Raw genomic sequence first — 26,367 nt, forward strand, 5'->3', positions numbered from 1 at the left:
GGACTTGCAATTCCACATATCCAACGGACCAGTCTCGAGAGCTCGAGCGAAAGCTGTGCATTGAAAAATTGCAAGCCTAATAAAGAAATTAGAGAATTGGAGCCCAACCAACGGACTATGTTACACATGCGAGGACTTGATGGAAAGCCTAGGGCGAGTGCCGTGGTTGTAAAGGTTACATTGGAGCTTGCAAGCGCCTCAACCGGAAAACTAACGGAAAAGTTGTGCAAACCTAGGAGTTTGCTAAAATAGAGGGTTAATAGGTAATTATATAAACCTAGGTTGCACATGCTAAGTGGGGGGGGACCATCTATTGGACCACTTATACATATACATATTACATAAGCTCTCTCACATGCCTCTCACATGCAAGAGGGACCATTAGCTAGGTGTCAATCAATGAGAGGTTACTTAGTTATACTAAACCTATCCCACATTGGAAAATCACTCCACTTGCCCTTCCCCCACTCCTATAAATAGGACTCTTAAGGTGCTTTGTAAAACACACCAAGCAAGAATATTTATGAATATTTGATCATTATGATCATTTCCTTTTTTATGGAAAGTTATGCTTGATAGCAATACTTTCTCTTTTAGTCTAATATTTCATGGAATGCAATTCCATTGCATGCTCCATGGGGTTTAGTTCAAAAATTCGGGTTTGAGTATAAAGCCTCAAGTTCGTGGCATTTGGGGAAGATGGAAGAGCTCTCCAAAGTGTCGACCGAGGTGGTGCCTTCGTGGAGGATGGTTCGATGCTAGAAGGGTATCGGGTCGTTCTTACGTTAGTACTTACTTAGGTTTGCTTCTCTTTCAATTATCCTTTTTCTCGCTTTATTCGTTTCCGCTTAGTTAATTTGTTCTTTTCTTTCTTATGTTAGTTCCGCTTAGTTAGTTTAATTCCGTGTCTTGTGTAGTTGATCAATTCGGTCCATGACATATATTTAATTTTGGTATCAGAGCAGTTTGATCAATTTACACTATCTTTATTCCGAAAATTCCGAAAAAAAAAAAAATTCCTTTGTTATCTTTCTTTTTTTATTCATTCCTCTAGTTGCGTAGTCGAGCTGTTTATTGCATATTCTTAACGTAGATTTGATCTCGAGTTTTGTCATTGTTTGGCCTTCTAGTGTAGACGATTTGATCCTCTATGCTTCCTAGTGTACAACATGCACCTTACATCCATATGCATTATATGAACTCAAGCTTGTGACTTTGTTGACGAGTGATTTTAATTGTACACTTCATGCTCTTGTTTGAGTTTTGCGAGTTTGTTCTTGTTTGAGTGTTGCAAGTTTGTTCTTGTTTGAGTTTTGCGATTTTGCTCTTGTTTGAGTTTTGCAAGTTTGCGGGTTGTTGAGTTCGTTGTTGTTTAAAGTGAGGTTGAAATAATTTTGAGTTGGATGCTGTTGGGGAAGTGTAAGGAGTTATTGTTGATGTATTGTTTTGCCTAGGCCTCGTAATATTGCCGTGAAAAAGTAAAAAAAAAAAAAAAAAAAAAGAGTTGCGAAAAAAAAAAAAATGTTGCAAAGAAAAGAAAAAGAAAACCAAATATTTGAAAAAAAAAAATGAAATACAAAAACAAAATCGAGCGGGGGAGGACTAGAGCAATTTTTTTTTGTCGATAATCTTGTTTGAGTTGTAGTTTTCTCATACGAGCTCCATTTTTCGCGTATGATATGTCATTGGAAAGCTTGTGAAGTGGTGAGAAAGTTATATTAATCAGTTTTGTGAATTTGTAATTGAAGTTGATTATTCAGTTTTGAGTTTTTGAGATTGGATCGATTTTGTACTTGTCATATTCGTTTGACACGTTTTAAAGGGAGTTGAGTATTGTGGTGATTTGGTGGTTGTTGAGATCATTCAGCTTGTGTTTGTTGTCGACTTGCTTAGTTCCGGCATTTGTGTGTTGTGTATGTTTGGTCATTTGTCCGTGAATGAATGAGCATGGTTCTTTGCATTGCATGATTGACACTATCTTGAGCTTTCTTTGATTGAGTCGTGTTTAAAGTTTCTTGTCCACTTTAAACGCGTACGTCACTCAGGTTCCACCTTTACGACTCCATCAAGGCACACTTTAAGAGCTTGGAAACTCTATCCATTTGTCGAGAGGTATACACGAGTGTGCGAGAGGGGGGGAATTGTAAGAACTAACTTTCAATATACATATATTAGTTTGTTTTGGTGCAGGTATGGCTTCGTTGGATGATATCTTGGCTGCGATAAATAAGCAAAGCAAATATGCGAGATATTAAAGACGAGTTAGGTGGAAAGATGGATAGCATGACATCTCGTGTGGATCAGCAAGGTCGAGAGATACATGACCTACGGAGTCAAGTTGATCATGTTCGAGATGACATAGATGATGTTGTGGATGCTCGGATGAAGGCTTATGCGGAGGCCTTGTTAAGGAAGGTTGATCAAAACATGGAAAAGAAACTCGATGAGGTTTTCGATAAGGTTGCTACTCTTGAAGAAGGGGAAGTCATAGTGATGCTAGACGTGAAGAAATCCACCTTGGCAAGCAACCTATGGGCTCAACAAGTGTTTTCCCAAATCGATCTATCCAAGTTGATGATTTTGGCGAAAGGCGTCATACTAGTCCAAGGCCTACATCTATCCAAGGCCGACGAGGAAGACGGGATGCTACCAAAGAGTTACTTGATGAATTTGACTTGGAAGAAGATATCCATAACCGAAGGAGCCGAGTTCGAGTTAATGAGGTTGATGATAACATGCAGTCCATCAAGTTCTCCATACCACCTTTCGTAGGATCGGCTGAACCTAATGAGTTTCTTGAGTGGAAAAGCAAAGTGGAGATGATGTTTGCATGTCATAATTACTCGGAGCGCAAGAAAATTCAGCTTGCTGTTGTGGAGTTTAAGGAGTATGCTCTTGTTTGGTGGGAGAAGATACAAGCTGATATTGCAAGGTCCGGAATGCCTCCGATTGAGACATGGGCAGCCCTTACTCGAGCTATGCATGCACGTTTTGTGCCCCCGCATTATCGGATGGATCTTCTTCAGAAAATTCAGTTTTTAGTCCAAGGTAGCAAGACAGTTGAGCAGTACTACAAGGAAATGGAGATGCTTATGATGCGGGCTCAGCTTGTGGAAGATGATGGAGTCACCATGTATCGGTTTCTCAAGGGGCTGAGGCGTGATATTATGATTCAAGTGGATATGTATCCTTACAATTCTACTTTGGAACTTGTCCAACTTGCTACCAAGATTGAATCGCATGGAAAGGTAGGAGTAAGTGTGAGCTTTGGAAAGACGTCACCAAATTTCAACAAGTTTGGGGGTAATACGGGACCAACAAAATCTTGGCCCAAAGGAGATGATAAGCACACGACCAAGAATGAGCCGCTTAAGGTGGTTAAGCGTGATGAACCAAGGAAAGTCAGCAAGGATGGTTCACCAAACAAAGCAAAGGAAGTCACATGCTTTAAGTGTCAAAGGAAAGGTCATTATGCCAATACATGCCCTAATGTGCGAACTGTTGTGCTTTGTGACAATGGGGACTATGTACTTTTGTCGGATGATGAGGGTGAAGATTGGGAACATGAAGTTGAGGCGAGTGAGGATGAAGCAATCCAAGAGACGGAAGAGCACGTTGAAGAGGATTCATCCGGGGACTCTCTAGTGGTTTTGCGAATGCTTGGAGCAGTTCCCAAGGAGTCAGAAAATTTTGTTGATCGGGTTAAGGAGCAACGGGAGAATTTGTTCCATTGTCGGTGCAAGATTGGTGGGAAGCGAGCGTCGATAATCATTGATAATGGAAGTTGCACCAATGTCGTAAGTTGGTATGTGGTAGACAAGCTTGGACTCCAAACTATCAAGCATCCAACTCCATACCATCTTCAATGGATGAACTCTAGTGGAGATATGAAGATCACTAGGCAAGCCAAAGTTCCTATTTCAATCGGCCCCTACAAAGAGGATGTCCTTTGTGATGTTACTCCGATGACCGCATGCCATGTGCTTCTTGGCCGACCATGGCAATCCGATAAAGGAATTATCTATGATGGCAAGACTAACAAAGTTAGATTTTATGACAAGGGCTACAAGGTAATGATTCCTTCTTTGCCATTGAAGGAGGTTCGAAAAGATCAAGAAAGCTTGCGAAAGAAGATGCAAGAGGCTGAAAGCCTTAAAAGAACTAAAGGAAAAGAAGTATCCACAGAGGAAAAGAGAGAGTCTACTGCTAAGGGTTCCAACATCCTTCTTTCACTTACCGATTTTCAGAGAGAAGTTGGTGACCTAGATCATCAAAAGGGGGGTTGTTTTATGTTGTTATGCAAAGATTTATTTCATTCTGATAAAGATAATCTACTCACTAATTTTCCCATTCCCTTTGCTAGGATGCTTGAAGAGATGAAGGATGTATACCCGGAGGAACTACCGCAAGGACTACCGCCCATTCGTGGGATAGAGCATCAAATTGACTTCGTACCCGGTGCTTCGATCCCAAATCGTCCTGCATATCGGTGCAACCCAAATGAGAATAAGGAGATTCAAAAACAAGTCCAAGAACTTCTTGAGAAGGGATGGGTTCGGGAGAGCTTATCACCATGTGCTGTTCCTGTTATCATTGTCCCCAAGAAGGATGGAACTTGGAGGATGTGTGTGGATTGCAGAGCGGTGAATGCGATTACAATTAAGTATCGACACCCAATCCCGCGCCTTGATGACTTGCTTGATGAGATCAATGGGGCGAGAATCTTCTCCAAGATTGACCTTCGGAGTGGATACCACCAGATTCGTATGCAACCCGGCGATGAGTGGAAGACGGCATTTAAAACAAAGCTAGGTTTGTACGAATGGTTGGTTATGCCATTCGGTCTAACTAATGCTCCTAGTACCTTCATGCGTTTAATGAATCATGTTCTACGTGCTTTCATTGGTAAATTTGTTGTAGTATACTTTGATGATATTCTTGTCTACAGTAAAAGTGAAAATGAACATGTGGAGCATGTGCGACTCGTCTTTCAACGGTTAAGGGAAGAACAACTCTATGCTAATTTTAAAAAGTGCATATTCCACACTAATGAAGTTGTTTTCCTTGGGTTTGTAGTTAGCGAGGATGGCTTGAAGGTTGATGAAACAAAAGTAAAGGCAATTAAAGAATGGACACCTCCAATGAATGTGGGAGAAATTAGGAGGTTTTTGGGAATGTGTGGATTTTTTCGGAGGTTCGTGCCTGGTTTTAGCTTGATCGCTGCTCCTCTCACGTCCTTGCTCAAGAAGGGAGTCCCATTTAAATGGGAGCAAGCACACCAAGAAGCGTTTGAGACATTGAAGGCAAAGCTTACTCAAGCACCAGTACTTGCGCTACCAAATTTTGAGAAGACCTTTGAGCTTGAGTGTGACGCTTCGGGCAAAGGCATGGGTGCAGTTTTGCTTCAAGAAGGTCGACCCATAGCCTATCATAGTGAGAAATTTGGAGGGGCTGCCTTGAATTACTCTACATATGACAAGGAGTTGTATGCGGTGGTACGGGCTTTAAAGACATGGCAACATTATTTGATGCCACGAGAGTTTGTGATACACACCGATCATGAGACCTTGAAGCACTTGAGGGGGCAACAACAGCTGAATCGAAGGCACGCACGATGGGTATCTTTTATTGAGTCATTTCCATACACCATCAAGTACAAAAAGGGTAAGGATAATATTGTCGCGGATGCACTCTCACGCAGGTATGCTTTAATTTCATACGCGTCCACGCATTTATTAGGATTTGAGCATGTTAAGGAATTATACCACACTGATGAGGATTTCAAAGATGTGTATGCTTTGTGTGAATTTCATGGGCATGATAAGTATTGCAGACATGAGGGATTTTTGTATTATGATAATCGACTTTGTATCCCAAAATGCTCCATTCGGGAGTTACTAATACAAGAAGTTCACGGTGGTGACATGATGGGCCACTTTGGGAAGAATGCTACAATGGAAGCTCTTGGAGAGAAATTTTATTGGCCTGGAATGCGCAAGCAAGTTGCAGATTATATTTCGCGATGCGTGACGTGCCTTAAGGCCAAGTCAACACTTAAGCCACATGGACTCTACATGCCTCTTCCACCCCCTGAGGGACCTTGGATTGATATTAGTATGGATTTTGTGTTGGGTTTACCTAGAACTGCACGTGCTAAAGATTCTATTTTCGTTGTGGTTGACAGGTTTTCCAAGATGGCGCATTTCATTCCTTGTGCAAAGACAAATGATGCCCATCACATCGCCAAACTATTTTTCAAGGAGATAGTACGCCTTCATGGAGTGCCAAGGTCTATTGTCTCAGATCGTGATGCAAAGTTCGTGAGTTACTTTTGGAAATCGTTGTGGCACGAAATTGGTACTAAGCTTCTTTTCTCCACATCCTATCACCCCCAAACTGACGGACAAACGGAGGCGGTAAACCGGGTGTTGGGTAATCTCCTTAGAGTTATTGTGAATTCACATAGTAAAAGTTGGGATGAATGTCTTCCTTACATTGAATTTGCATACAATAGACATATCCACACAGCCACACACATGTCACCGTTTGAAGTAGTTTATGGAATGAACCCACTAACGCCTACTGATCTTTTACCATTGCCTAGCAATGAGTTCTTAAATGTTAATGGTAGGGAACGAGCAAGACGCATAAAGGAACTTCATAAGGATGTCAAAGCAAGTCTAGAAAAATCTGCGGAGGTATATGCTAAGTACGCTAACCGCGGACGTAAAGCTGTAATATTGCATCCTGGCGATTGGGTTTGGGTTCACATGAGGAAGGAAAGGTTTCCAGCAAGACGACGTACAAAGCTATCACCCCGAGGAGATGGGCCATTTCGAGTGCTTGAAAGGATTAATGATAATGCATACCGTTTGGAACTTCCGGATGAATATGGTATTAATCCGACTTTTAATATTGCAGATTTATCACTCTATGATCGAGCCGATGAGGAAGCACAACGGTTGATGGATCAACCTTCTGAAGGGGGAGAGGATGACATGGATACGAAAAGATCGGGACTTGCAATTCCACATATTCCAATCGGACCAGTCTCGAGAGCTCGAGCGAAAGCGTGCATTGAAAAATTGCAAGGCCTAATAAAGAAATTAGAGAATTGGAGCCCAACCAACGGACTATGTTACAACATGCGAGGACTTGATGGAAAGCCTAGGGCGAGTGCCGTGGTTGTAAAGGTTACATTGGAGCTTGCAACGCCTCAACCGGAAAACTAACGGAAAAGTTGTGCAAACCTAGGAGTTTGCTAAAATAGAGGGTTTAATAGGTAATTATATAAACCTAGGTTGCACATGCTTAAGTGGGGGGGGACCATCTATTGGGACCACTTATACATATACATATACAATAAGCTCTCTCACATGCCTCTCACATGCAAGAGGGGACCATTAGCTAGGTGTCAATCAATGAGAGGTTACTTAGTTATACTAAACCTATCCCACATTGGAAAATCACTCCACTTGCCCCTTCCCCCACTCCTATAAATAGGACTCTTAAGGTGCTTTGTAAAACACACCAAGCAAGAATATTTTTATGAATATTTGATCATTATTGATCATTTCCTTTTTTATGGAAAGTTATGCTTGATAGCAATACTTTCTCTTTTAGTCTAATATTTCATGGAATGCAATTCCATTGCATGCTCCATGGGGTTTAGTTCAAAAATTCGGGTTTGAGTATAAAGCCTCAAGTTCGTGGCATTTGGGGAAGATGGAAGAGCTCTCCAAAGTGTCGACCGAGGTGGTGCCTTCGTGGAGGATGGTTCGATGCTAGAAGGGTATCGGGTCGTTCTTACGTTAGTACTTACTTAGGTTTGCTTCTCTTTCAATTATCCTTTTTCTCGCTTTATTCGTTTCCGCTTAGTTAATTTGTTCTTTTCTTTCTTAGTTAGTTCCGCTTAGTTAGTTTAATTCCGTGTCTTGTGTAGTTGATCAATTCGGTCCATGACAAATACGAATAGCATCGCAATTACAATTATAGAGCACAAAGTAAGTATAATCTATAACATGCTATATAATATAAAGGGAAAACATTGAAAAAACAAAAGCGCTAAATGTACTAATTCCGAACACTCTACAACGAATACGAAAAGCATCGGAATTACAATTATAGAGCACAAAGTAAGTATAATCTATAACATGCTATATAATATAAAGGAAAAACATTGAAAAAACAAAAGCGCTAAATGTACTAATTTCGAACACTCTACAACGAATACGAAAAGCACCGCAATTACAATTATAGAGCACAAAGTAAGTATAATCTATAACATGCAATATAATATAAAGGAAAAACATTGAAAAAACAAAAGCGCTAAATGTACTAATTTCGAACACTACAACGAATACGAAAAGCACCGCAATTACAATTATAGAGCACAAAGTAAGTATAATTATAACATGCTATATAATATAAAGGAAAAACATTGAAAAAACAAACGCGCTAAATGTACTAATTTCGAACACTCTACAACAAATACGAAAACACCGCAATTACAATTATAGAGCACAAAGTAAGTATAATCTATAACATGCTATATAATATAAAGGAAAAACATTGAAAAAACAAAAGCGCTAAATGTACTAATTTCGAACACTCTACAACGAATACGAAAAGCACCGCAATTACAATTATAGAGCACAAAGTAAGTATAATCTATAACATGCTATATAATATAAAGGAAAAACATTGAAAAAAAAAAAACGCTAAATGTACTAATTTCGAACACTACAACGAATACGAAAAGCACCGCAATTACAATTATAGAGCACAAAGTAAGTATTATCTATAACATGCTATATAATATAAAGGAAAAACATTGAAAAAACAAACGCGCTAAATGTACTAATTTCGAACACTCTACAACAAATACGAAAAACACCGCAATTACAATTATAGAGCACAAAGTAAGTATAATCTATAACATGCTATATAATATAAAGGGAAAACATTGAAAAAACAAAAGCGCTAAATGTACTAATTTCGAACACTCTACAACGAATACGAAAAGCATCGCAATTACAATTATAGAGCACAAAGTAAGTATAATCTATAACATGCTATATAATATAAAGGAAAAACATTGAAAAAACAAAAGCGCTAAATATACTAATTTCGAACACTCTACAACGAATACGAAAAGCACCGCAATTAAAACTATAGAGCACAAAGTAAGTATAATCTATAACATGCTATATAATATAAAGGAAAAACATTGAAAAAACAAAAGCGCTAAATGTACTAATTTCGAACACTCTACAACGAATACGAAAAGCATCGTAATTACAATTATAGAGCACAAAGTAAGTATAATCTATAACATGCTATATAATATAAAGGGAAAACATTGAAAAAACAAAAGCGCTAAATGTACTAATTTCGAACACTCTACAACGAATACGAAAAGCACCGCAATTACAATTATAGAGCACAAAGTAAGTATAATCTATAACATGCTATATAATATAAAGGAAAAACATTGAAAAAACAAAATGCTAAATGTACTAATTTCGAACACTCTACAACGAATACGAAAAGCACCGCAATTACAATTATAGAGCACAAAGTAAGTATAATCTATAACATGCTATATAATATAAAGGAAAAACATTGAAAAAACAAACGCGCTAAATGTACTAATTTCGAACACTCTACAACAAATACGAAAAACACCGCAATTACAATTATAGAGCACAAAGTAAGTATAATCTATAACATGCTATATAATATAAAGGAAAAACATTGAAAAAACAAACGCGCTAAATGTACTAATTTCGAACACTCTACAACAAATACGAAAAACACCGCAATTACAATTATAGAGCACAAAGTAAGTATAATCTATAACATGCTATATAATATAAAGGAAAAACATTGAAAAAACAAACGCGCTAAATGTACTAATTTCGAACACTCTACAACAAATACGAAAACACCGTAATTACAATTATAGAGCACAAAGTAAGTATAATCTATAACATGCTATATAATATAAAGGAAAACATTGAAAAAACAAAAGCGCTAAATGTACTAATTTCGAACACTCTACAACGAATACGAAAAGCACCGCAATTACAATTATAGAGCACAAAGTAAGTATAATCTATAACATGCTATATAATATAAAGGAAAAACATTGAAAAAAAAAACGCTAAATGTACTAATTTCGAACACTCTACAACGAATACGAAAAGCACCGCAATTACAATTATAGAGCACAAAGTAAGTATAATCTATAACATGCTATATAATATAAAGGAAAAACATTGAAAAAAAAAACGCGCTAAATGTACTAATTTCGAACACTCTACAACAAATACGAAAAACAACGCAATTACAATTATAGAGCACAAAGTAAGTATAATCTATAACATGCTATATAATATAAAGGGAAAACATTGAAAAAACAAAAGCGCTAAATGTACTAATTCCGAACACTCTACAACGAATACGAAAAGCATCGCAATTACAATTATAGAGCACAAAGTAAGTATAATCTATAACATGCTATATAATATAAAGGGAAAACATTGAAAAAACAAAAGCGCTAAATGTACTAATTTCGAACACACCACAACATATACGAAAAACACCGCAATTACAATTATAGAGCACAAAGTAAGTATAATCTATAACATGCTATATAATATAACGGGAAAACATTGAAAAAACAAAAGCGCTAAATGTACTAATTTCGAACACTCTACAACGAATACGAAAAGCACCGCAATTACAATTATAGAGCACAAAGTAAGTATAATCTATAACATGCTATATAATATAAAGGGAAAACATTGAAAAAACAAAAGCGCTAAATGTACTAATTTCGAACACACCACAACAAATACGAAAAACACCGCAATTACAATTATAGAGCACAAAGTAAGTACAATCTATAACATGCTATATAATATAAAGGAAAAACATTGAAAAAACAAACGCGCTAAATGTACTAATTTCGAACACTCTACAACAAATACGAAAAACACCGCAATTACAATTATAGAGCATAATATTATCTATAACATGCTATATAATATAAAGGAAAAACATTGAAAAAACAAACGCGCTAAATGTACTAATTTCGAACACTCTACAACAAATACGAAAAACACCGCAATTACAATTACAGAGCACAAAGTAAGTATAATCTATAACATGCTATATAATATAAAGGAAAAACATTGAAAAAACAAACGCGCTAAATGTACTAATTTCGAACACTCTACAACAAATACGAAAAACACCGCAATTACAATTACAGAGCACAAAGTAAGTATAATCTATAACATGCTATATAATATAAAGGGAAAACATTGAAAAAACAAAAGCGCTAAATGTACTAATTTCGAACACTCTACAACGAATACGAAAAACACCGCAATTACAATTATAGAGCACAAAGTAAGTATAATCTATAACATGCTATATAATATAAAGGAAAACATTGAAAAAACAAAAGCGCTAAATATACTAATTTCGAACACTGTACAACGAATACGAAAAGCACCGCAATTAAAACTATAGAGCACAAAGTAAGTATAATCTATAACATGCTATATAATATAAAGGTAAAACATTGAAAAAACAAAAGCGCTAAATGTACTAATTTCGAACACTCTACAACAAATACGAAAAACACCGCAATTACAATTATAGAGCACAAAGTAAGTATAATCTATAACATGCTATATAATATAAAGGGAAAACATTGAAAAAACAAAAGCGCTAAATGTACTAATTTCGAACACTCTACAACGAATACGAAAAGCATCGCAATTACAATTATAGAGCACAAAGTAAGTATAATCTATAACATGCTATATAATATAAAGGAAAAACATTGAAAAAACTAAAGCGCTAAATGTACTAATTTCGAACACACCACAACAAATACGAAAAACACCGCAATTACAATTATAGAGCACAAAGTAAGTATAATCTATAACATGCTATATAATATAAAGGGAAAACATTGAAAAAACAAAAGCGCTAAATGTACTAATTTCGAACACTCTACAACGAATACGAAAAGCACCGCAATTACAATTATAGAGCACAAAGTAAGTATAATCTATAACATGCTATATAATATAAAGGAAAAACATTGAAAAAAAAAAACGCTAAATGTACTAATTTCGAACACTCTACAACGAATACGAAAAGCACCGCAATTACAATTATAGAGCACAAAGTAAGTATAATCTATAACATGCTATATAATATAAAGGAAAAACATTGAAAAAACAAACGCGCTAAATGTACTAATTTCGAACACTCTACAACAAATACGAAAAACACCGCAATTACAATTATAGAGCACAAAGTAAGTATAATCTATAACATGCTATATAATATAAAGGGAAAACATTGAAAAAACAAAAGCGCTATAAATGTACTAATTCCGAACACTCTACAACGAATACGAAAAGCATCGCAATTACAATTATAGAGCACAAAGTAAGTATAATCTATAACATGCTATATAATATAAAGGAAAAACATTGAAAAAGCAAAAGCGCTAAATATACTAATTTCGAACACTCTACAACGAATACGAAAAGCACCGCAATTAAAACTATAGAGCACAAAGTAAGTATAATCTATAACATGCTATATAATATAAAGGAAAAACATTGAAAAAACAAAAGCGCTAAATGTACTAATTCCGAACACTCTACAACGAATACGAAAAGCATCGTAATTACAATTATAGAGCACAAAGTAAGTATAATCTATAACATGCTATATAATATAAAGGGAAAACATTGAAAAAACAAAAGCGCTAAATGTACTAATTTCGAACACTCTACAACAAATACGAAAAACACCGTTTACAATTATAGAGCACAAAGTAAGTATAATCTATAACATGCTATATAATATAAAGGGAAAACATTGAAAAAACTAAAGCGCTAAATGTACTAATTTCGAACACACCACAACAAATACGAAAAACACCGCAATTACAATTACAGAGCACAAAGTAAGTATAATCTATAACATGCTATATAATATAAAGGGAAAACATTGAAAAAACAAAAGCGCTAAATGTACTAATTTCGAACACTCTACAACGAATACGAAAAGCACAGCAATTACAATTATAGAGCACAAAGTAAGTATAATCTATAACATGCTATATAATATAAAGGAAAAACATTGAAAAAAAAAACGCTAAATGTACCAATTTCGAACACTCTACAACGAATACGAAAAGCACCGCAATTACAATTATAGAGCACAAAGTAAGTATTATCTATAACATGCTATATAATATAAAGGAAAAACATTGAAAAAACAAACGCGCTAAATGTACTAATTTCGAACACTCTACAACAAATACGAAAAACACCGCAATTACAATTATAGAGCACAAAGTAAGTATAATCTATAACATGCTATATAATATAAAGGGAAAACATTGAAAAAACAAAAGCGCTAAATGTACTAAATCCGAACACTCTACAACGAATACGAATAGCATCGCAATTACAATTATAGAGCACAAAGTAAGTATAATCTATAACATGCTATATAATATAAAGGAAAAACATTGAAAAAACAAAAGCGCTAAATATACTAATTTCGAACACTCTACAACGAATACGAAAAGCACCGCAATTAAAACTATAGAGCACAAAGTAAGTATAATCTATAACATGCTATATAATATAAAGGTAAAACATTGAAAAAACAAAAGCGCTAAATGTACTAATTCCGAACACTCTACAACGAATACGAAAAGCATCGTAATTACAATTATAGAGCACAAAGTAAGTATAATCTATAACATGCTATATAATATAAAGGAAAAACATTGAAAAAACAAAAGCGCTAAATGTACTAATTTCGAACACTACAACGAATACGAAAAGTACCGCAATTACAATTATAGAGCACAAAGTAAGTATAATCTATAACATGCTATATAATATAAAGGGAAAACATTGAAAAAACAAAAGCGCTAAATGTACTAATTCCGAACACTCTACAACGAATACGAAAAGCATCGGAATTACAATTATAGAGCACAAAGTAAGTATAATCTATAACATGCTATATAATATAAAGGAAAAACATTGAAAAAGCAAAAGCGCTAAATGTACTAATTTCGAACACTCTACAACGAATACGAAAAGCACCGCAATTACAATTATAGAGCACAAAGTAAGTATAATCTATAACATGCAATATAATATAAAGGAAAAACATTGAAAAAACAAAAGCGCTAAATGTACTAATTTCGAACACTACAACGAATACGAAAAGTACCGCAATTACAATTATAGAGCACAAAGTAAGTATAATTTATAACATGCTATATAATGTAAAGGAAAAACATTGAAAAAACAAACGCGCTAAATGTACTAATTTCGAACACTCTACAACAAATACGAAAAACACCGCAATTACAATTATAGAGCACAAAGTAAGTATTATCTATAACATGCTATATAATATAAAGGAAAAACATTGAAAAAACAAACGCGCTAAATGTACTAATTTCGAACACTCTACAACAAATACGAAAAACACCGCAATTACAATTACAGAGCACAAAGTAAGTATAATCTATAACATGCTATATAATATAAAGGAAAAACATTGAAAATACAAACGCGCTAAATGTACTAATTTCGAACACTCTACAACAAATACGAAAAACACCGCAATTACAATTACAGAGCACAAAGTAAGTATAATTTATAACATGCTATATAATATAAAGGAAAAACATTGAAAAAACAAACGCGCTAAATGTACTAATTTCGAACACTCTACAACAAATACGAAAAACACCGCAATTACAATTACAGAGCACAAAGTAAGTATAATTTATAACATGCTATATAATATAAAGGAAAAACATTGAAAATACAAACGCGCTAAATGTACTAATTTCGAACACTCTACAACAAATACGAAAAACACCGCAATTACAATTACAGAGCACAAAGTAAGTATAATCTATAACATGCTATATACTATAAAGGGAAAACATTGAAAAAACAAAAGCGCTAAATGTACTAATTTCGAACACTCTACAACGAATACGAAAAGCACCGCAATTACAATTATAGTGCACAAAGTAACTATAATCTATAACATGCTATATAATATAAAGGGAAAACATTGAAAAAAAAAACGCTAAATGTACCAATTTCGAACACTCTACAACGAATACGAAAAGCACCGCAATTACAATTATAGAGCACAAAGTAAGTATTATCTATAACATGCTATATAATATAAAGGAAAAACATTGAAAAAACAAACGCGCTAAATGTACTAATTTCGAACACTCTACAACAAATACGAAAAACACCGCAATTACAATTACAGAGCACAAAGTAAGTATAATTTATAACATGCTATATAATATAAAGGAAAAACATTGAAAATACAAACGCGCTAAATGTACTAATTTCGAACACTCTACAACAAATACGAAAAACACCGCAATTACAATTACAGAGCACAAAGTAAGTATAATTTATAACATGCTATATAATATAAAGGAAAAACATTGAAAAAACAAACGCGCTAAATGTACTAATTTCGAACACTCTACAACAAATACGAAAAACACCGCAATTACAATTACAGAGCACAAAGTAAGTATAATTTATAACATGCTATATAATATAAAGGAAAAACATTGAAAATACAAACGCGCTAAATGTACTAATTTCGAACACTCTACAACAAATACGAAAAACACCGCAATTACAATTACAGAGCACAAAGTAAGTATAATCTATAACATGCTATATACTATAAAGGGAAAACATTGAAAAAACAAAAGCGCTAAATGTACTAATTTCGAAGACTCTACAACGAATACGAAAAGCACCGCAATTACAATTATAGTGCACAAAGTAACTATAATCTATAACATGCTATATAATATAAAGGGAAAACATTGAAAAAAAAAACGCTAAATGTACCAATTTCGAACACTCTACAACGAATACGAAAAGCACCGCAATTACAATTATAGAGCACAAAGTAAGTATTATCTATAACATGCTATATAATATAAAGGAAAAACATTGAAAAAACAAACGCGCTAAATGTACTAATTTCGAACACTCTACAACAAATACGAAAAACACCGCAATTACAATTATAGAGCACAAAGTAAGTATAATCTATAACATGCTATATAATATAAAGGGAAAACATTGAAAAAACAAAAGCGCTAAATGTCACTACCAAAAAAAGGTTCTTTCACCACGGCTCGACGGTTTGTTACAATAACATCGTAACAAATAATGGTTTTTGTTACGACAATTTCCGTGACCAAATATATATTTTCTTGGTCAACGTTTCAAGTTCTTTAATTACGCAAAATAATCCGTAACAAAAACGGAGTTGGTAGACTTTGTTCAAAATAACATTAGTTACGATTGTGCTTCGTAACAAATGGTGTTTACATTTATTTTTTAAATTTAAAAGATATTTTGGATTTAAAAAAAAGGTAAAAACGCTATAGCGCTTTCGGAAAACTAAGAACGATTTCATACCCACACGCGCAGGCTTTCTTCTTCCCTTCCTCGGTGCCGAATAGATTTCACACTTAGCGAATTTTAGAAAGTTAGGGCACAACTCATTCTTCGACGCGATTTCTCAATCAGCAGACGCGACGTAATGGGCGAAGGTGGGATCGAGGAGGTTAATCGGCACCGGTGTCCAGGTAATGTTTTTAAGTTATCTCGAGTAGTATAAGGATCGATCCACAGATCTTCGTCGCGTCCTCTGTGAGGAGAAATCGATATAGGGCGTCGTAATATTCTTCTTCTTTCTCAGGTGGTATTGGGAATTGTATGGCTTGTGTGTGATAAACAAAACTTGATTAGTTGGTAGGATAACGTATTCTTGTGTTAGAGAACTAGTAGGCAGATTGTTTAAGTGCCCTGTGAAGTTTGATTTATTAATGGTGTAATTTTATCACATGATTATTTTGGTTCTGAAATTTTGGTTTTTGGTCTGCTGGTTTGAAAGGGAAGAATCTCAACCTGTACCTGTTCGACTCTACCCTGGGATCAGTATGGGTTGAGGTGTTTGTGTTTTTGTCTTGTTGTTTAAGATGGGTGATGAGAGTATAAAAATGATAAAATAATACATAGCTGGAGTATAAAATTATTTATAATGAGAGTATATTGTTTCGTGACTGACGAAGAAACTCTGGTATGAGTAGGGAAAGATAACAACACGCACAGCCGCGGGGCTGACAGCTGAGATGCACCCAGCCTGGCTCGCTGTCGTCTGCAGGTATTTCGTCACAATGCCAATCGGCTTCATTTTTGCATTACAATTATACTCATTGTTCCAGTTACAGTGAGTCGTCGTCTTTTATTTCAAATTTGTGCAGGAAAGGGAGGGTAAGAGGTGCTGATACTTTGCCTGGATCAGATCAGATCCTTTATTTGTTTATTTTATATATTATAACATAGTTAGATTCAATTCATCGTATTCACTCTCAAATTGATTGAGGGTGAGATGGGAATTATTTTCACGAGGTTGTTTTCTTCACTATTCGGGAACAAGGAAGGTCGGATTCTTGTGTTGGGCCTCGACAATGCCAGAAAGACCACCATTCTTTGTATGCCTCATTTTTCGCTTCATACGATTCACGTTGTTGTGGTTGCCTACTTGCCTTGGTGATGACTTTTAATTAATTCTCTTTAGCTATTGGTTTTCGCAGATCGACTTTAGATGGGAGAAGTAGTGTCTACTATTCCAAGTACTTACCTTGTTATCCTTACTTTAAGCAATTCTATACTGTTATTCTATGAACGTGGGTTGACTGACATTTAACGCGCTAATTTTTGGATATTTTGCGTTGTTTCTAATTGTTTTATGTTATTCTCTTCTCTTGAGCTTGTTTTGGTTGCTTCCTTGAGTTCATTAATTTGCTGCATCTATTTCATAGGCATAATTTAATATGACAAATGGTGATATGCGAAATGTGTAGTCTGAAAATAGGATTAGGGAAACTTTGCTTTACTTGATTAATGAGTAGATGTCTTTTTCATTTTACAGCTATTGGGTTCAATGTGGAAACAGTGCAATATAACAACATAAAGTTCCAAGTTTGGGATTTAGGTGAGTTTATCATCCTTAATAGAATTGGGATTGTTTTCAAAGTTTTTTGGCTTTCAGGATCCTTGCTGTTTGACTTGGACTTATGAATTTGTTTATTTTCATATGGGGTTCATCATTTTAATTTGTAATTTCTGAGTTTGGTTGTTATTGACTGTGTCATGTGTCGCCCTTGGTGATTTATGTTGAAATTATGAAAAGAAGGAGCTGAGGACTTCTTGGCTTTAGGTTTTCACTCTCATTAGAGCTCCAGAGCATGAAAACAAATGATGTCCATGGATGAATTATTCACATTAATACACAATGGAATGAATTTGTAACAACTATCAGCTATTAAATGTTGCCATTGGCTGTGGTTTCAAATGCTGCCATATATTATAAAAGATAATTGTAGGTTTATCTTAACTGAATTAGAGAATGTAGACTACAAGTCAACAATATCCTTCTAGTTAGCCTAAGATTTTTTTATTTAAATATATATAATCACTTCACCAATAAGGGAGGAATATTGTTTTGTTTCGGCGTGTCTCATGAGCTAAATGATTGGAATGTAAATGTTTTAAATTTGCTTCCTTATTTTTTCTTTTTCATTCTTTCCATCAAGGAGCCGAAGGATTCTATAAGCTATGATTTACTTTATAGACATACGATTTGCTTATAAGGGTGGGTCGTGATTCTAGAGTATAATTAGGCATCTAGGCCATTAAGCTTAATGCAACTACAAAACACAGTTATAACTTTAACCTGTGGAAGTCATAAAATAACATTCAAGAAAATAACCATGGGAATGCTCTTTGTTATCACAATTTCATTTATGCTTAGCGGTTTTGTGATTATTTAGTAGATTCTCTTCCAACCATTTCTAAGAAGTCCATTTTGAAGTTTTTTATTCGTAACATTGGTGGTTCTCCTTGTTGTGGCAGGCGGGCAGACCAGTATCAAGTAACTAATTACTCAAAAAAGTTCCAAGTAATTACTTGTGATTTTTATTTCTATCGTCTATTTAGTTAATTTGTCCAATTTAATGGTTCTCTTTTCAATCACACAATACTGACATGTGTCTGTACCCTGTCTAATATTGCCTATTGGATTTGTGCAGTAATAACATTTCTTCGTTCTAAATCCATGTTAAAATCTCTCTCCAATGATTTTTTTTCATACTTTTCTACTTTTCAATAGAATGTTTTATTTTTTATTATGTATTTAAGAATTGATAGATTTAGTTAATTACTGCCAGGAGGAAGAGCTAAAAGGCGCCGTTGTCCTCTTGTTTGCTAACAAGCAGGTGGAATTTTATACCATTCTTTCTGCTATATATATATATAAACATTAACATTGCACTTAATTTACATACGATAAGCAGAAATTTCTTGATGCATTTGCATACTTGTTAACTCTGTGTGTCGGTTGAAGTTGCTTGTTAATCCACTCACAAGTTAGATAAGTGTACTCTCTTATGGCTTAACATTATCTGACTTACAGGATCTTCCTGGAGCAATGGATGATGCTTCGATAATTGAGGCCTTAGAGTTGCACAAAATTAAGAATCGGTAATGGGCTATCTTCAAAACTTCCGCCATAAAGGGAGAGGGCCTCTTTGAGGGCCTAGACCGGTAATTCATGGATATATAATGTGCTTTGGTACCTAATTCATGGATATAATACCATGTATTGTACGACATATCTAAATATACATACTCGTATTGTTCTAGTTGCAAAGCTTTACACTTCTAATGTCTGTGTTATGGCATGTTATACATATAATTTGAACGTCTGTTGATATCTATGGCTCAATATACTCAAAAATTGCACTTGTGGATATTGTAGGTGACACACTTTCCCTGGTCAAGGTCTTCGTGACATCCGCCTCAGTCCCGAACACACCCCTTATTTTGCCGACCATTGCTGGGGCGACTACCCTTCGCGATGTCGTTGGTGAAAATCCTATTGAATGGAACTACAAGGATGTACGGATCTACTTTCATACCTTTCTTGTATTGTCTTGAAAAATTTATAAGAAATACGACTTAAACTAATCTTTGTGTTGGCCATTGCAGCTCATGCACCGCCCCTGAAGCGTATCTACCGATTCACCCATGTTAGTTGCCCCGTTTGTCTTATGGAATGTATGTCATACCTATTTTTGGATGGATTGTGTTGAGGCTGTGTGAACGATATGTGGAATTGATGCATAGACCATTGGAGTTTTAATTCGTGTGGTGAAAGATGTGGTTATGGATTGATGGATATCCGTACTTGCTTATTGTTAGGTTTGGTGTTTGAACTGTTAAGCCCGTTTTGCGGAACAAGATGTTGCTGTGTAGTGCTTGCTAGGCTTGTTTATGGGTTGCTTTACTTCGTTGTTAGGTATGGAGATTGTCAAGTAAAATCTGTGGTGTCCATGGGCCTTAATGTTGGGATTCAGATTTTACTATGAATTAATGTTTGCATGTATTGCCAATGATGATGTTTATAGCATTATGTGTATACGGAATTTCTTTCGGTATTGGGGAGATCACAGCAGGTCATTTTGTTCCACACATTTTTAATTGCAGTAACACCTATTTTTCATAGCATGATATTTCTGCGTAACAAAAGGATGAAATACCGTGACAAAAAGTGGTCCTTGGATATTTGTTGTTTCAGGTTGTTCCGTGACTATAGGAAAGTATATTTTTTATTACGGGTTCAGTGTCGTTACAAATATTCGTAACAAAAACCAAATATGACAAGCGATCACAGGAACGTTTTTGTAACGCAACGACCTTTTGTAACAAATATCGTAACTAAAAGCTCTGACACACGCGCGGAAGGATCGACATTTGGTTACGAGAGGAAATTCGTAACAAACAGCGTAACAAAAACCCTGCATTAGGGAGCGTTGACCGACAGTAATAGTTACGAAAAACGGCGTGGCAAAAAACATTTGTTACGCGAGTACACATTACGGAAAAAAGTCGTAACAAAAGCGTAGCAAATACACAAATTGCACGAAAAATGGCTTTTTGTTACGATTTTCCGGCCGTAGTAGAAAACCGTTTTTTTAGTAGTGTGTACTAATTCCGTACACTCTACCACGAATACGAATAGCATCGCAATTACAATTATAGAGCACAAAGTAAGTATAATCTATAACATGCTATATAATATAAAGGAAAAACATTGAAAAAGCAAAAGCGCTAAATATACTAATTTCGAACACTGTACAACGAATACGAAAAGCACCGCAATTAAAACTATAGAGCACAAAGTAAGTATAATCTATAACATGCTATATAATATAAAGGTAAAACATTGAAAAAACAAAAGCGCTAAATGTACTAATTCCGAACACTCTACAACGAATACGAAAAGCATCGTAATTACAATTATAGAGCACAAAGTAAGTATAATCTATAACATGCTATATAATATAAAGGGAAAACATTGAAAAAACAAAAGCGCTAAATGTACTAATTCCGAACACTCTACAACGAATACGAAAAGCATCGGAATTACAATTATAGAGCACAAAGTAAGTATAATCTATAACATGATATATAATATAAAGGAAAAACATTGAAAAAACAAAAGCGCTAAATGTACTAATTTCGAACACTCTACAACGAATACGAAAAGCACCGCAATTACAATTATAGAGCACAAAGTAAGTATAATCTATAACATGCAATATAATATAAAGGAAAAACATTGAAAAAACAAAAGCGCTAAATGTACTAATTTCGAACACTACAACGAATACGAAAAGTACCGCAATTACAATTATAGAGCACAAAGTAAGTATAATTTATAACATGCTATATAATATAAAGGAAAAACATTGAAAAAACAAACGCGCTAAATGTACTAATTTCGAACACTCTACAACAAATACGAAAAACACCGCAATTACAATTACAGAGCACAAAGTAAGTATAATCTATAACATGCTATATACTATAAAGGGAAAACATTGAAAAAACAAAAGCGCTAAATGTACTAATTTCGAACACTCTACAACGAATACGAAAAGCACCGCAATTACAATTATAGTGCACAAAGTAACTATAATCTATAACATGCTATATAATATAAAGGAAAAACATTGAAAAAAAAAAAACGCTAAATGTACCAATTTCGAACACTCTACAACGAATACGAAAAGCACCGCAATTACAATTATATAGCACAAAGTAAGTATTATCTATAACATGCTATATAATATAAAGGAAAAACATTGAAAAAACAAACGCGCTAAATGTACTAATTTCGAACACTCTAAAACAAATACGAAAAACACCGCAATTACAATTATAGAGCACAAAGTAAGTATAATCTATAACATGCTATATAATATAAAGGGAAAACATTGAAAAAACAAAAGCGCTAAATGTACTAATTCCGAACACTTTACAACGAATACGAATAGCATCGCAATTACAATTATAGAGCACAAAGTAAGTATAATCTATAACATGCTATATAATATAAAGGAAAAACATTGAAAAAGCAAAAGCGCTAAATATACTAATTTCGAACACTCTACAACGAATACGAAAAGCACCGCAATTAAAACTATAGAGCACAAAGTAAGTATAATCTATAACATGCTATATAATATAAAGGAAAAACATTGAAAAAACAAAAGCGCTAAATGTACTAATTCCGAACACTCTACAACGAATACGAAAAGCATCGTAATTACAATTATAGAGCACAAAGTAAGTATAATCTATAACATGCTATATAATATAAAGGGAAAACATTGAAAAAACAAAAGCGCTAAATGTACTAATTTCGAACACTACAACGAATACGAAAAGCACCGCAATTACAATTATAGAGCACAAAGTAAGTATAATCTATAACATGCTATATAATATAAAGGGAAAACATTGAAAAAACAAAAGCGCTAAATGTACTAATTTCGAACACTCTACAACGAATACGAAAAGCACGGCAATTACAATTATAGAGCACAAAGTAAGTATAATCTATAACATGCTATATAATATAAAGGAAAAACATTGAAAAAACAAAAGCGCTAAATGTACTAATTTCGAACACTCTACAACGAATACGAAAAGCACCGCAATTACAATTATAGAGCACAAAGTAAGTATAATCTATAACATGCTATATAATATAAAGGAAAAACATTGAAAAAACAAAAGCGCTAAATGTACTAATTTCGAACACTACAACGAATACGAAAAGCACCGCAATTACAATTATAGAGCACAAAGTAAGTATAATCTATAACATGCTATATAATATAAAGGAAAAACATTGAAAAAACAAACGCGCTAAATGTACTAATTTCGAACACTCTACAACAAATACGAAAAACACCGCAATTACAATTATAGAGCACAAAGTAAGTATAATCTATAACATGCTATATAATATAAAGGAAAAACATTGAAAAAACAAAAGCGCTAAATGTACTAATTTCGAACACTCTACAACGAATACGAAAAGCACCGCAATTACAATTATAGAGCACAAAGTAAGTATAATCTATAACATGCTATATAATATAAAGGAAAAACATTGAAAAAAAAAAAGCGCTAAATGTACTAATTTCGAACACTCTACAACGAATACGAAAAGCACCGCAATTACAATTATAGAGCACAAAGTAAGTATAATCTATAACATGCTATATAATATAAAGGAAAAACATTGAAAAAACAAAAGCGCTAAATGTACTAATTTCGAACACTCTACAACAAATACGAAAAGCACCGCAATTACAATTATAGAGCACAAAGTAAGTATAATCTATAACATGCTATATAATATAAAGGGAAAACATTGAAAAAACAAAAGCGCTAAATGTACTAATTTCGAACACTCTACAACGAATACGAAAAGCACCGCAATTACAATTATAGAGCACAAAGTAAGTATAATCTATAACATGCTATATAATATAAAGGAAAAACATTGAAAAAACAAAAGCGCTAAATGTACTAATTTCGAACACTCTACAACGAATACGAAAAGCACCGCAATTACAACTATAGAGCACAAAGTAAGTATAATCTATAACATGCTATATAATATAAAGGAAAAACATTGAAAAAACAAAAGCGCTAAATGTACTAATTTCGAACACTCTACAACGAATACGAAAAGCACCGCAATTACAATTATAGAGCACAAAGTAAGTATAATCTATAACATGCTATATAATATAAAGGAAAAACATTGAAAAAACAAAAGCGCTAAATGTACTAATTTCGAACACTCTACAACGAATACGAAAAGCACCGCAATTACAATTATAGAGCACAAAGTAAGTATAATCTATAACATGCTATATAATATAAAGGGAAAACATTGAAAAAACAAAAGCGCTAAATGTACTAATTTCGAACACTCTACAACAAATACGAAAAGCACCGCAATTACAATTATAGAGCACAAAGTAAGTATAATCTATAACATGCTATATAATATAAAGGAAAAACATTGAAAAAACAAAAGCGCTAAATGTACTAATTTCGAACACTCTACAACAAATACGAAAAGCACCGCAATTACAATTATAGAGCACAAAGTAAGTATAATCTATAACATGCTATATAATATAAAGGAAAAACATTGAAAAAACAAAAGCGCTAAATGTACTAATTTCGAACACTACAACGAATACGAAAAGCACCGCAATTACAATTATAGAGCACAAAGTAAGTATAATCTATAACATGCTATATAATATAAAGGAAAAACATTGAAAAAACAAAAGCGCTAAATGTACTAATTTCGAACACTCTACAACAAATACGAAAAGCACCGCAATTACAATTATAGAGCACAAAGTAAGTATAATCTATAACATGCTATATAATATAAAGGAAAAACATTGAAAAAACAAAAGCGCTAAATGTACTAATTTCGAACACTCTACAACGAATACGAAAAGCACCGCAATTACAATTATAGAGCACAAAGTAAGTATAATCTATAACATGCTATATAATATAAAGGAAAAACATTGAAAAAAAAAAGCGCTAAATGTACTAATTTCGAACACTCTACAACGAATACGAAAAGCACCGCAATTACAATTATAGAGCACAAAGTAAGTATAATCTATAACATGCTATATAATATAAAGGAAAAACATTGAAAAAACAAAAGCGCTAAATGTACTAATTTCGAACACTCTACAACAATACGAAAAGCACCGCAATTACAATTATAGAGCACAAAGTAAGTATAATCTATAACATGCTATATAATATAAAGGAAAAACATTGAAAAAACAAAAGCGCTAAATGTACTAATTTCGAACACTCTACAACGAATACGAAAAGCACGCAATTACAATTATAGAGCACAAAGTAAGTATAATCTATAACATGCTATATAATATAAAGGAAAAACATTGAAAAAACAAAAGCGCTAAATGTACTAATTTCGAACACTCTACAACGAATACGAAAAGCACCGCAATTACAATTATAGAGCACAAAGTAAGTATAATCTATAACATGCTATATAATATAAAGGAAAAACATTGAAAAAACAAAAGCGCTAAATGTACTAATTTCGAACACTCTACAACGAATACGAAAAGCACCGCAATTACAATTATAGAGCACAAAGTAAGTATAATCTATAACATGCTATATAATATAAAGGGAAAACATTGAAAAAACAAAAGCGCTAAATGTACTAATTTCGAACACTACAACAAATACGAAAAGCACCGCAATTACAATTATAGAGCACAAAGTAAGTATAATCTATAACATGCTATATAATATAAAGGAAAAACATTGAAAAAACAAAAGCGCTAAATGTACTAATTTCGAACACTCTACAACAAATACGAAAAGCACTGCAATTACAATTATAGAGCACAAAGTAAGTATAATCTATAACATGCTATATAATATAAAGGAAAAACATTGAAAAAACAAAAGCGCTAAATGTACTAATTTCGAACACTCTACAACAAATACGAAAAGCACCGCAATTACAATTATAGAGCACAAAGTAAGTATAATCTATAACATGCTATATAATATAAAGGAAAAACATTGAAAAAACAAAAGCGCTAAATGTACTAATTTCGAACACTCTACAACAAATACGAAAAGCACCGCAATTACAATTATAGAGCACAAAGTAAGTATAATCTATAACATGCTATATAATATAAAGGAAAAACATTGAAAAAACAAAAGCGCTAAATGTACTAATTTCGAACACTCTACAACAAATACGAAAAGCACTGCAATTACAATTATA

The 26,367-nt window shown here is 33.9% G+C and overlaps 1 protein-coding gene and 1 long non-coding RNA gene across 2 annotated transcripts; both read left to right on the top strand.

Moving 5' to 3' along the window:
• The first annotated feature begins 16,676 nt into the window (after nt 1-16,676).
• On the top strand, nt 16,677-18,251 carry LOC127251297 (ADP-ribosylation factor 1-like). The gene is made up of 6 exons (XM_051274951.1): nt 16,677-16,714; nt 17,219-17,292; nt 17,393-17,402; nt 17,479-17,623; nt 17,710-17,764; nt 18,064-18,251. Exons 2-6 carry the CDS (start codon nt 17,261-17,263, stop codon nt 18,095-18,097), a joined length of 276 nt encoding a protein of 91 aa, XP_051130908.1. The 5' UTR covers nt 16,677-16,714; nt 17,219-17,260; the 3' UTR covers nt 18,098-18,251.
• Nucleotides 18,252-19,354: 1,103 nt separating this feature from the next.
• On the top strand, nt 19,355-20,459 carry LOC127251303 (uncharacterized). Its single transcript, XR_007838882.1, has 4 exons — nt 19,355-19,408; nt 19,606-19,736; nt 19,951-20,090; nt 20,181-20,459. It is a non-coding gene; the product is annotated as an uncharacterized LOC127251303 (long non-coding RNA).
• Nucleotides 20,460-26,367: the final 5,908 nt, after the last annotated feature.

This window comes from Andrographis paniculata, unplaced genomic scaffold, assembly GCF_009805555.1.
Source record: "Andrographis paniculata isolate CXL003 unplaced genomic scaffold, ASM980555v1 Contig122END, whole genome shotgun sequence".
NCBI lineage: Eukaryota > Viridiplantae > Streptophyta > Magnoliopsida > Lamiales > Acanthaceae > Andrographis > Andrographis paniculata.

What these genes read in the sequence shown, in the direction of transcription:
- LOC127251297 (XM_051274951.1), top strand. Translation starts at nt 17,261, where the DNA reads ATGCACCCAGCCTGGCTCGCTGTCGTCTGCAG. An exon ending in CAGAAAGACCACCATTCTTT is followed by an intron (nt 17,624 to 17,709) that starts GTATGCCTCATT and finishes AATTCTCTTTAG; the next exon opens with CTATTGGTTTTCGCAGATCG. An exon ending in AGTAGTGTCTACTATTCCAA is followed by an intron (nt 17,765 to 18,063) that starts GTACTTACCTTG and finishes TTCATTTTACAG; the next exon opens with CTATTGGGTTCAATGTGGAA.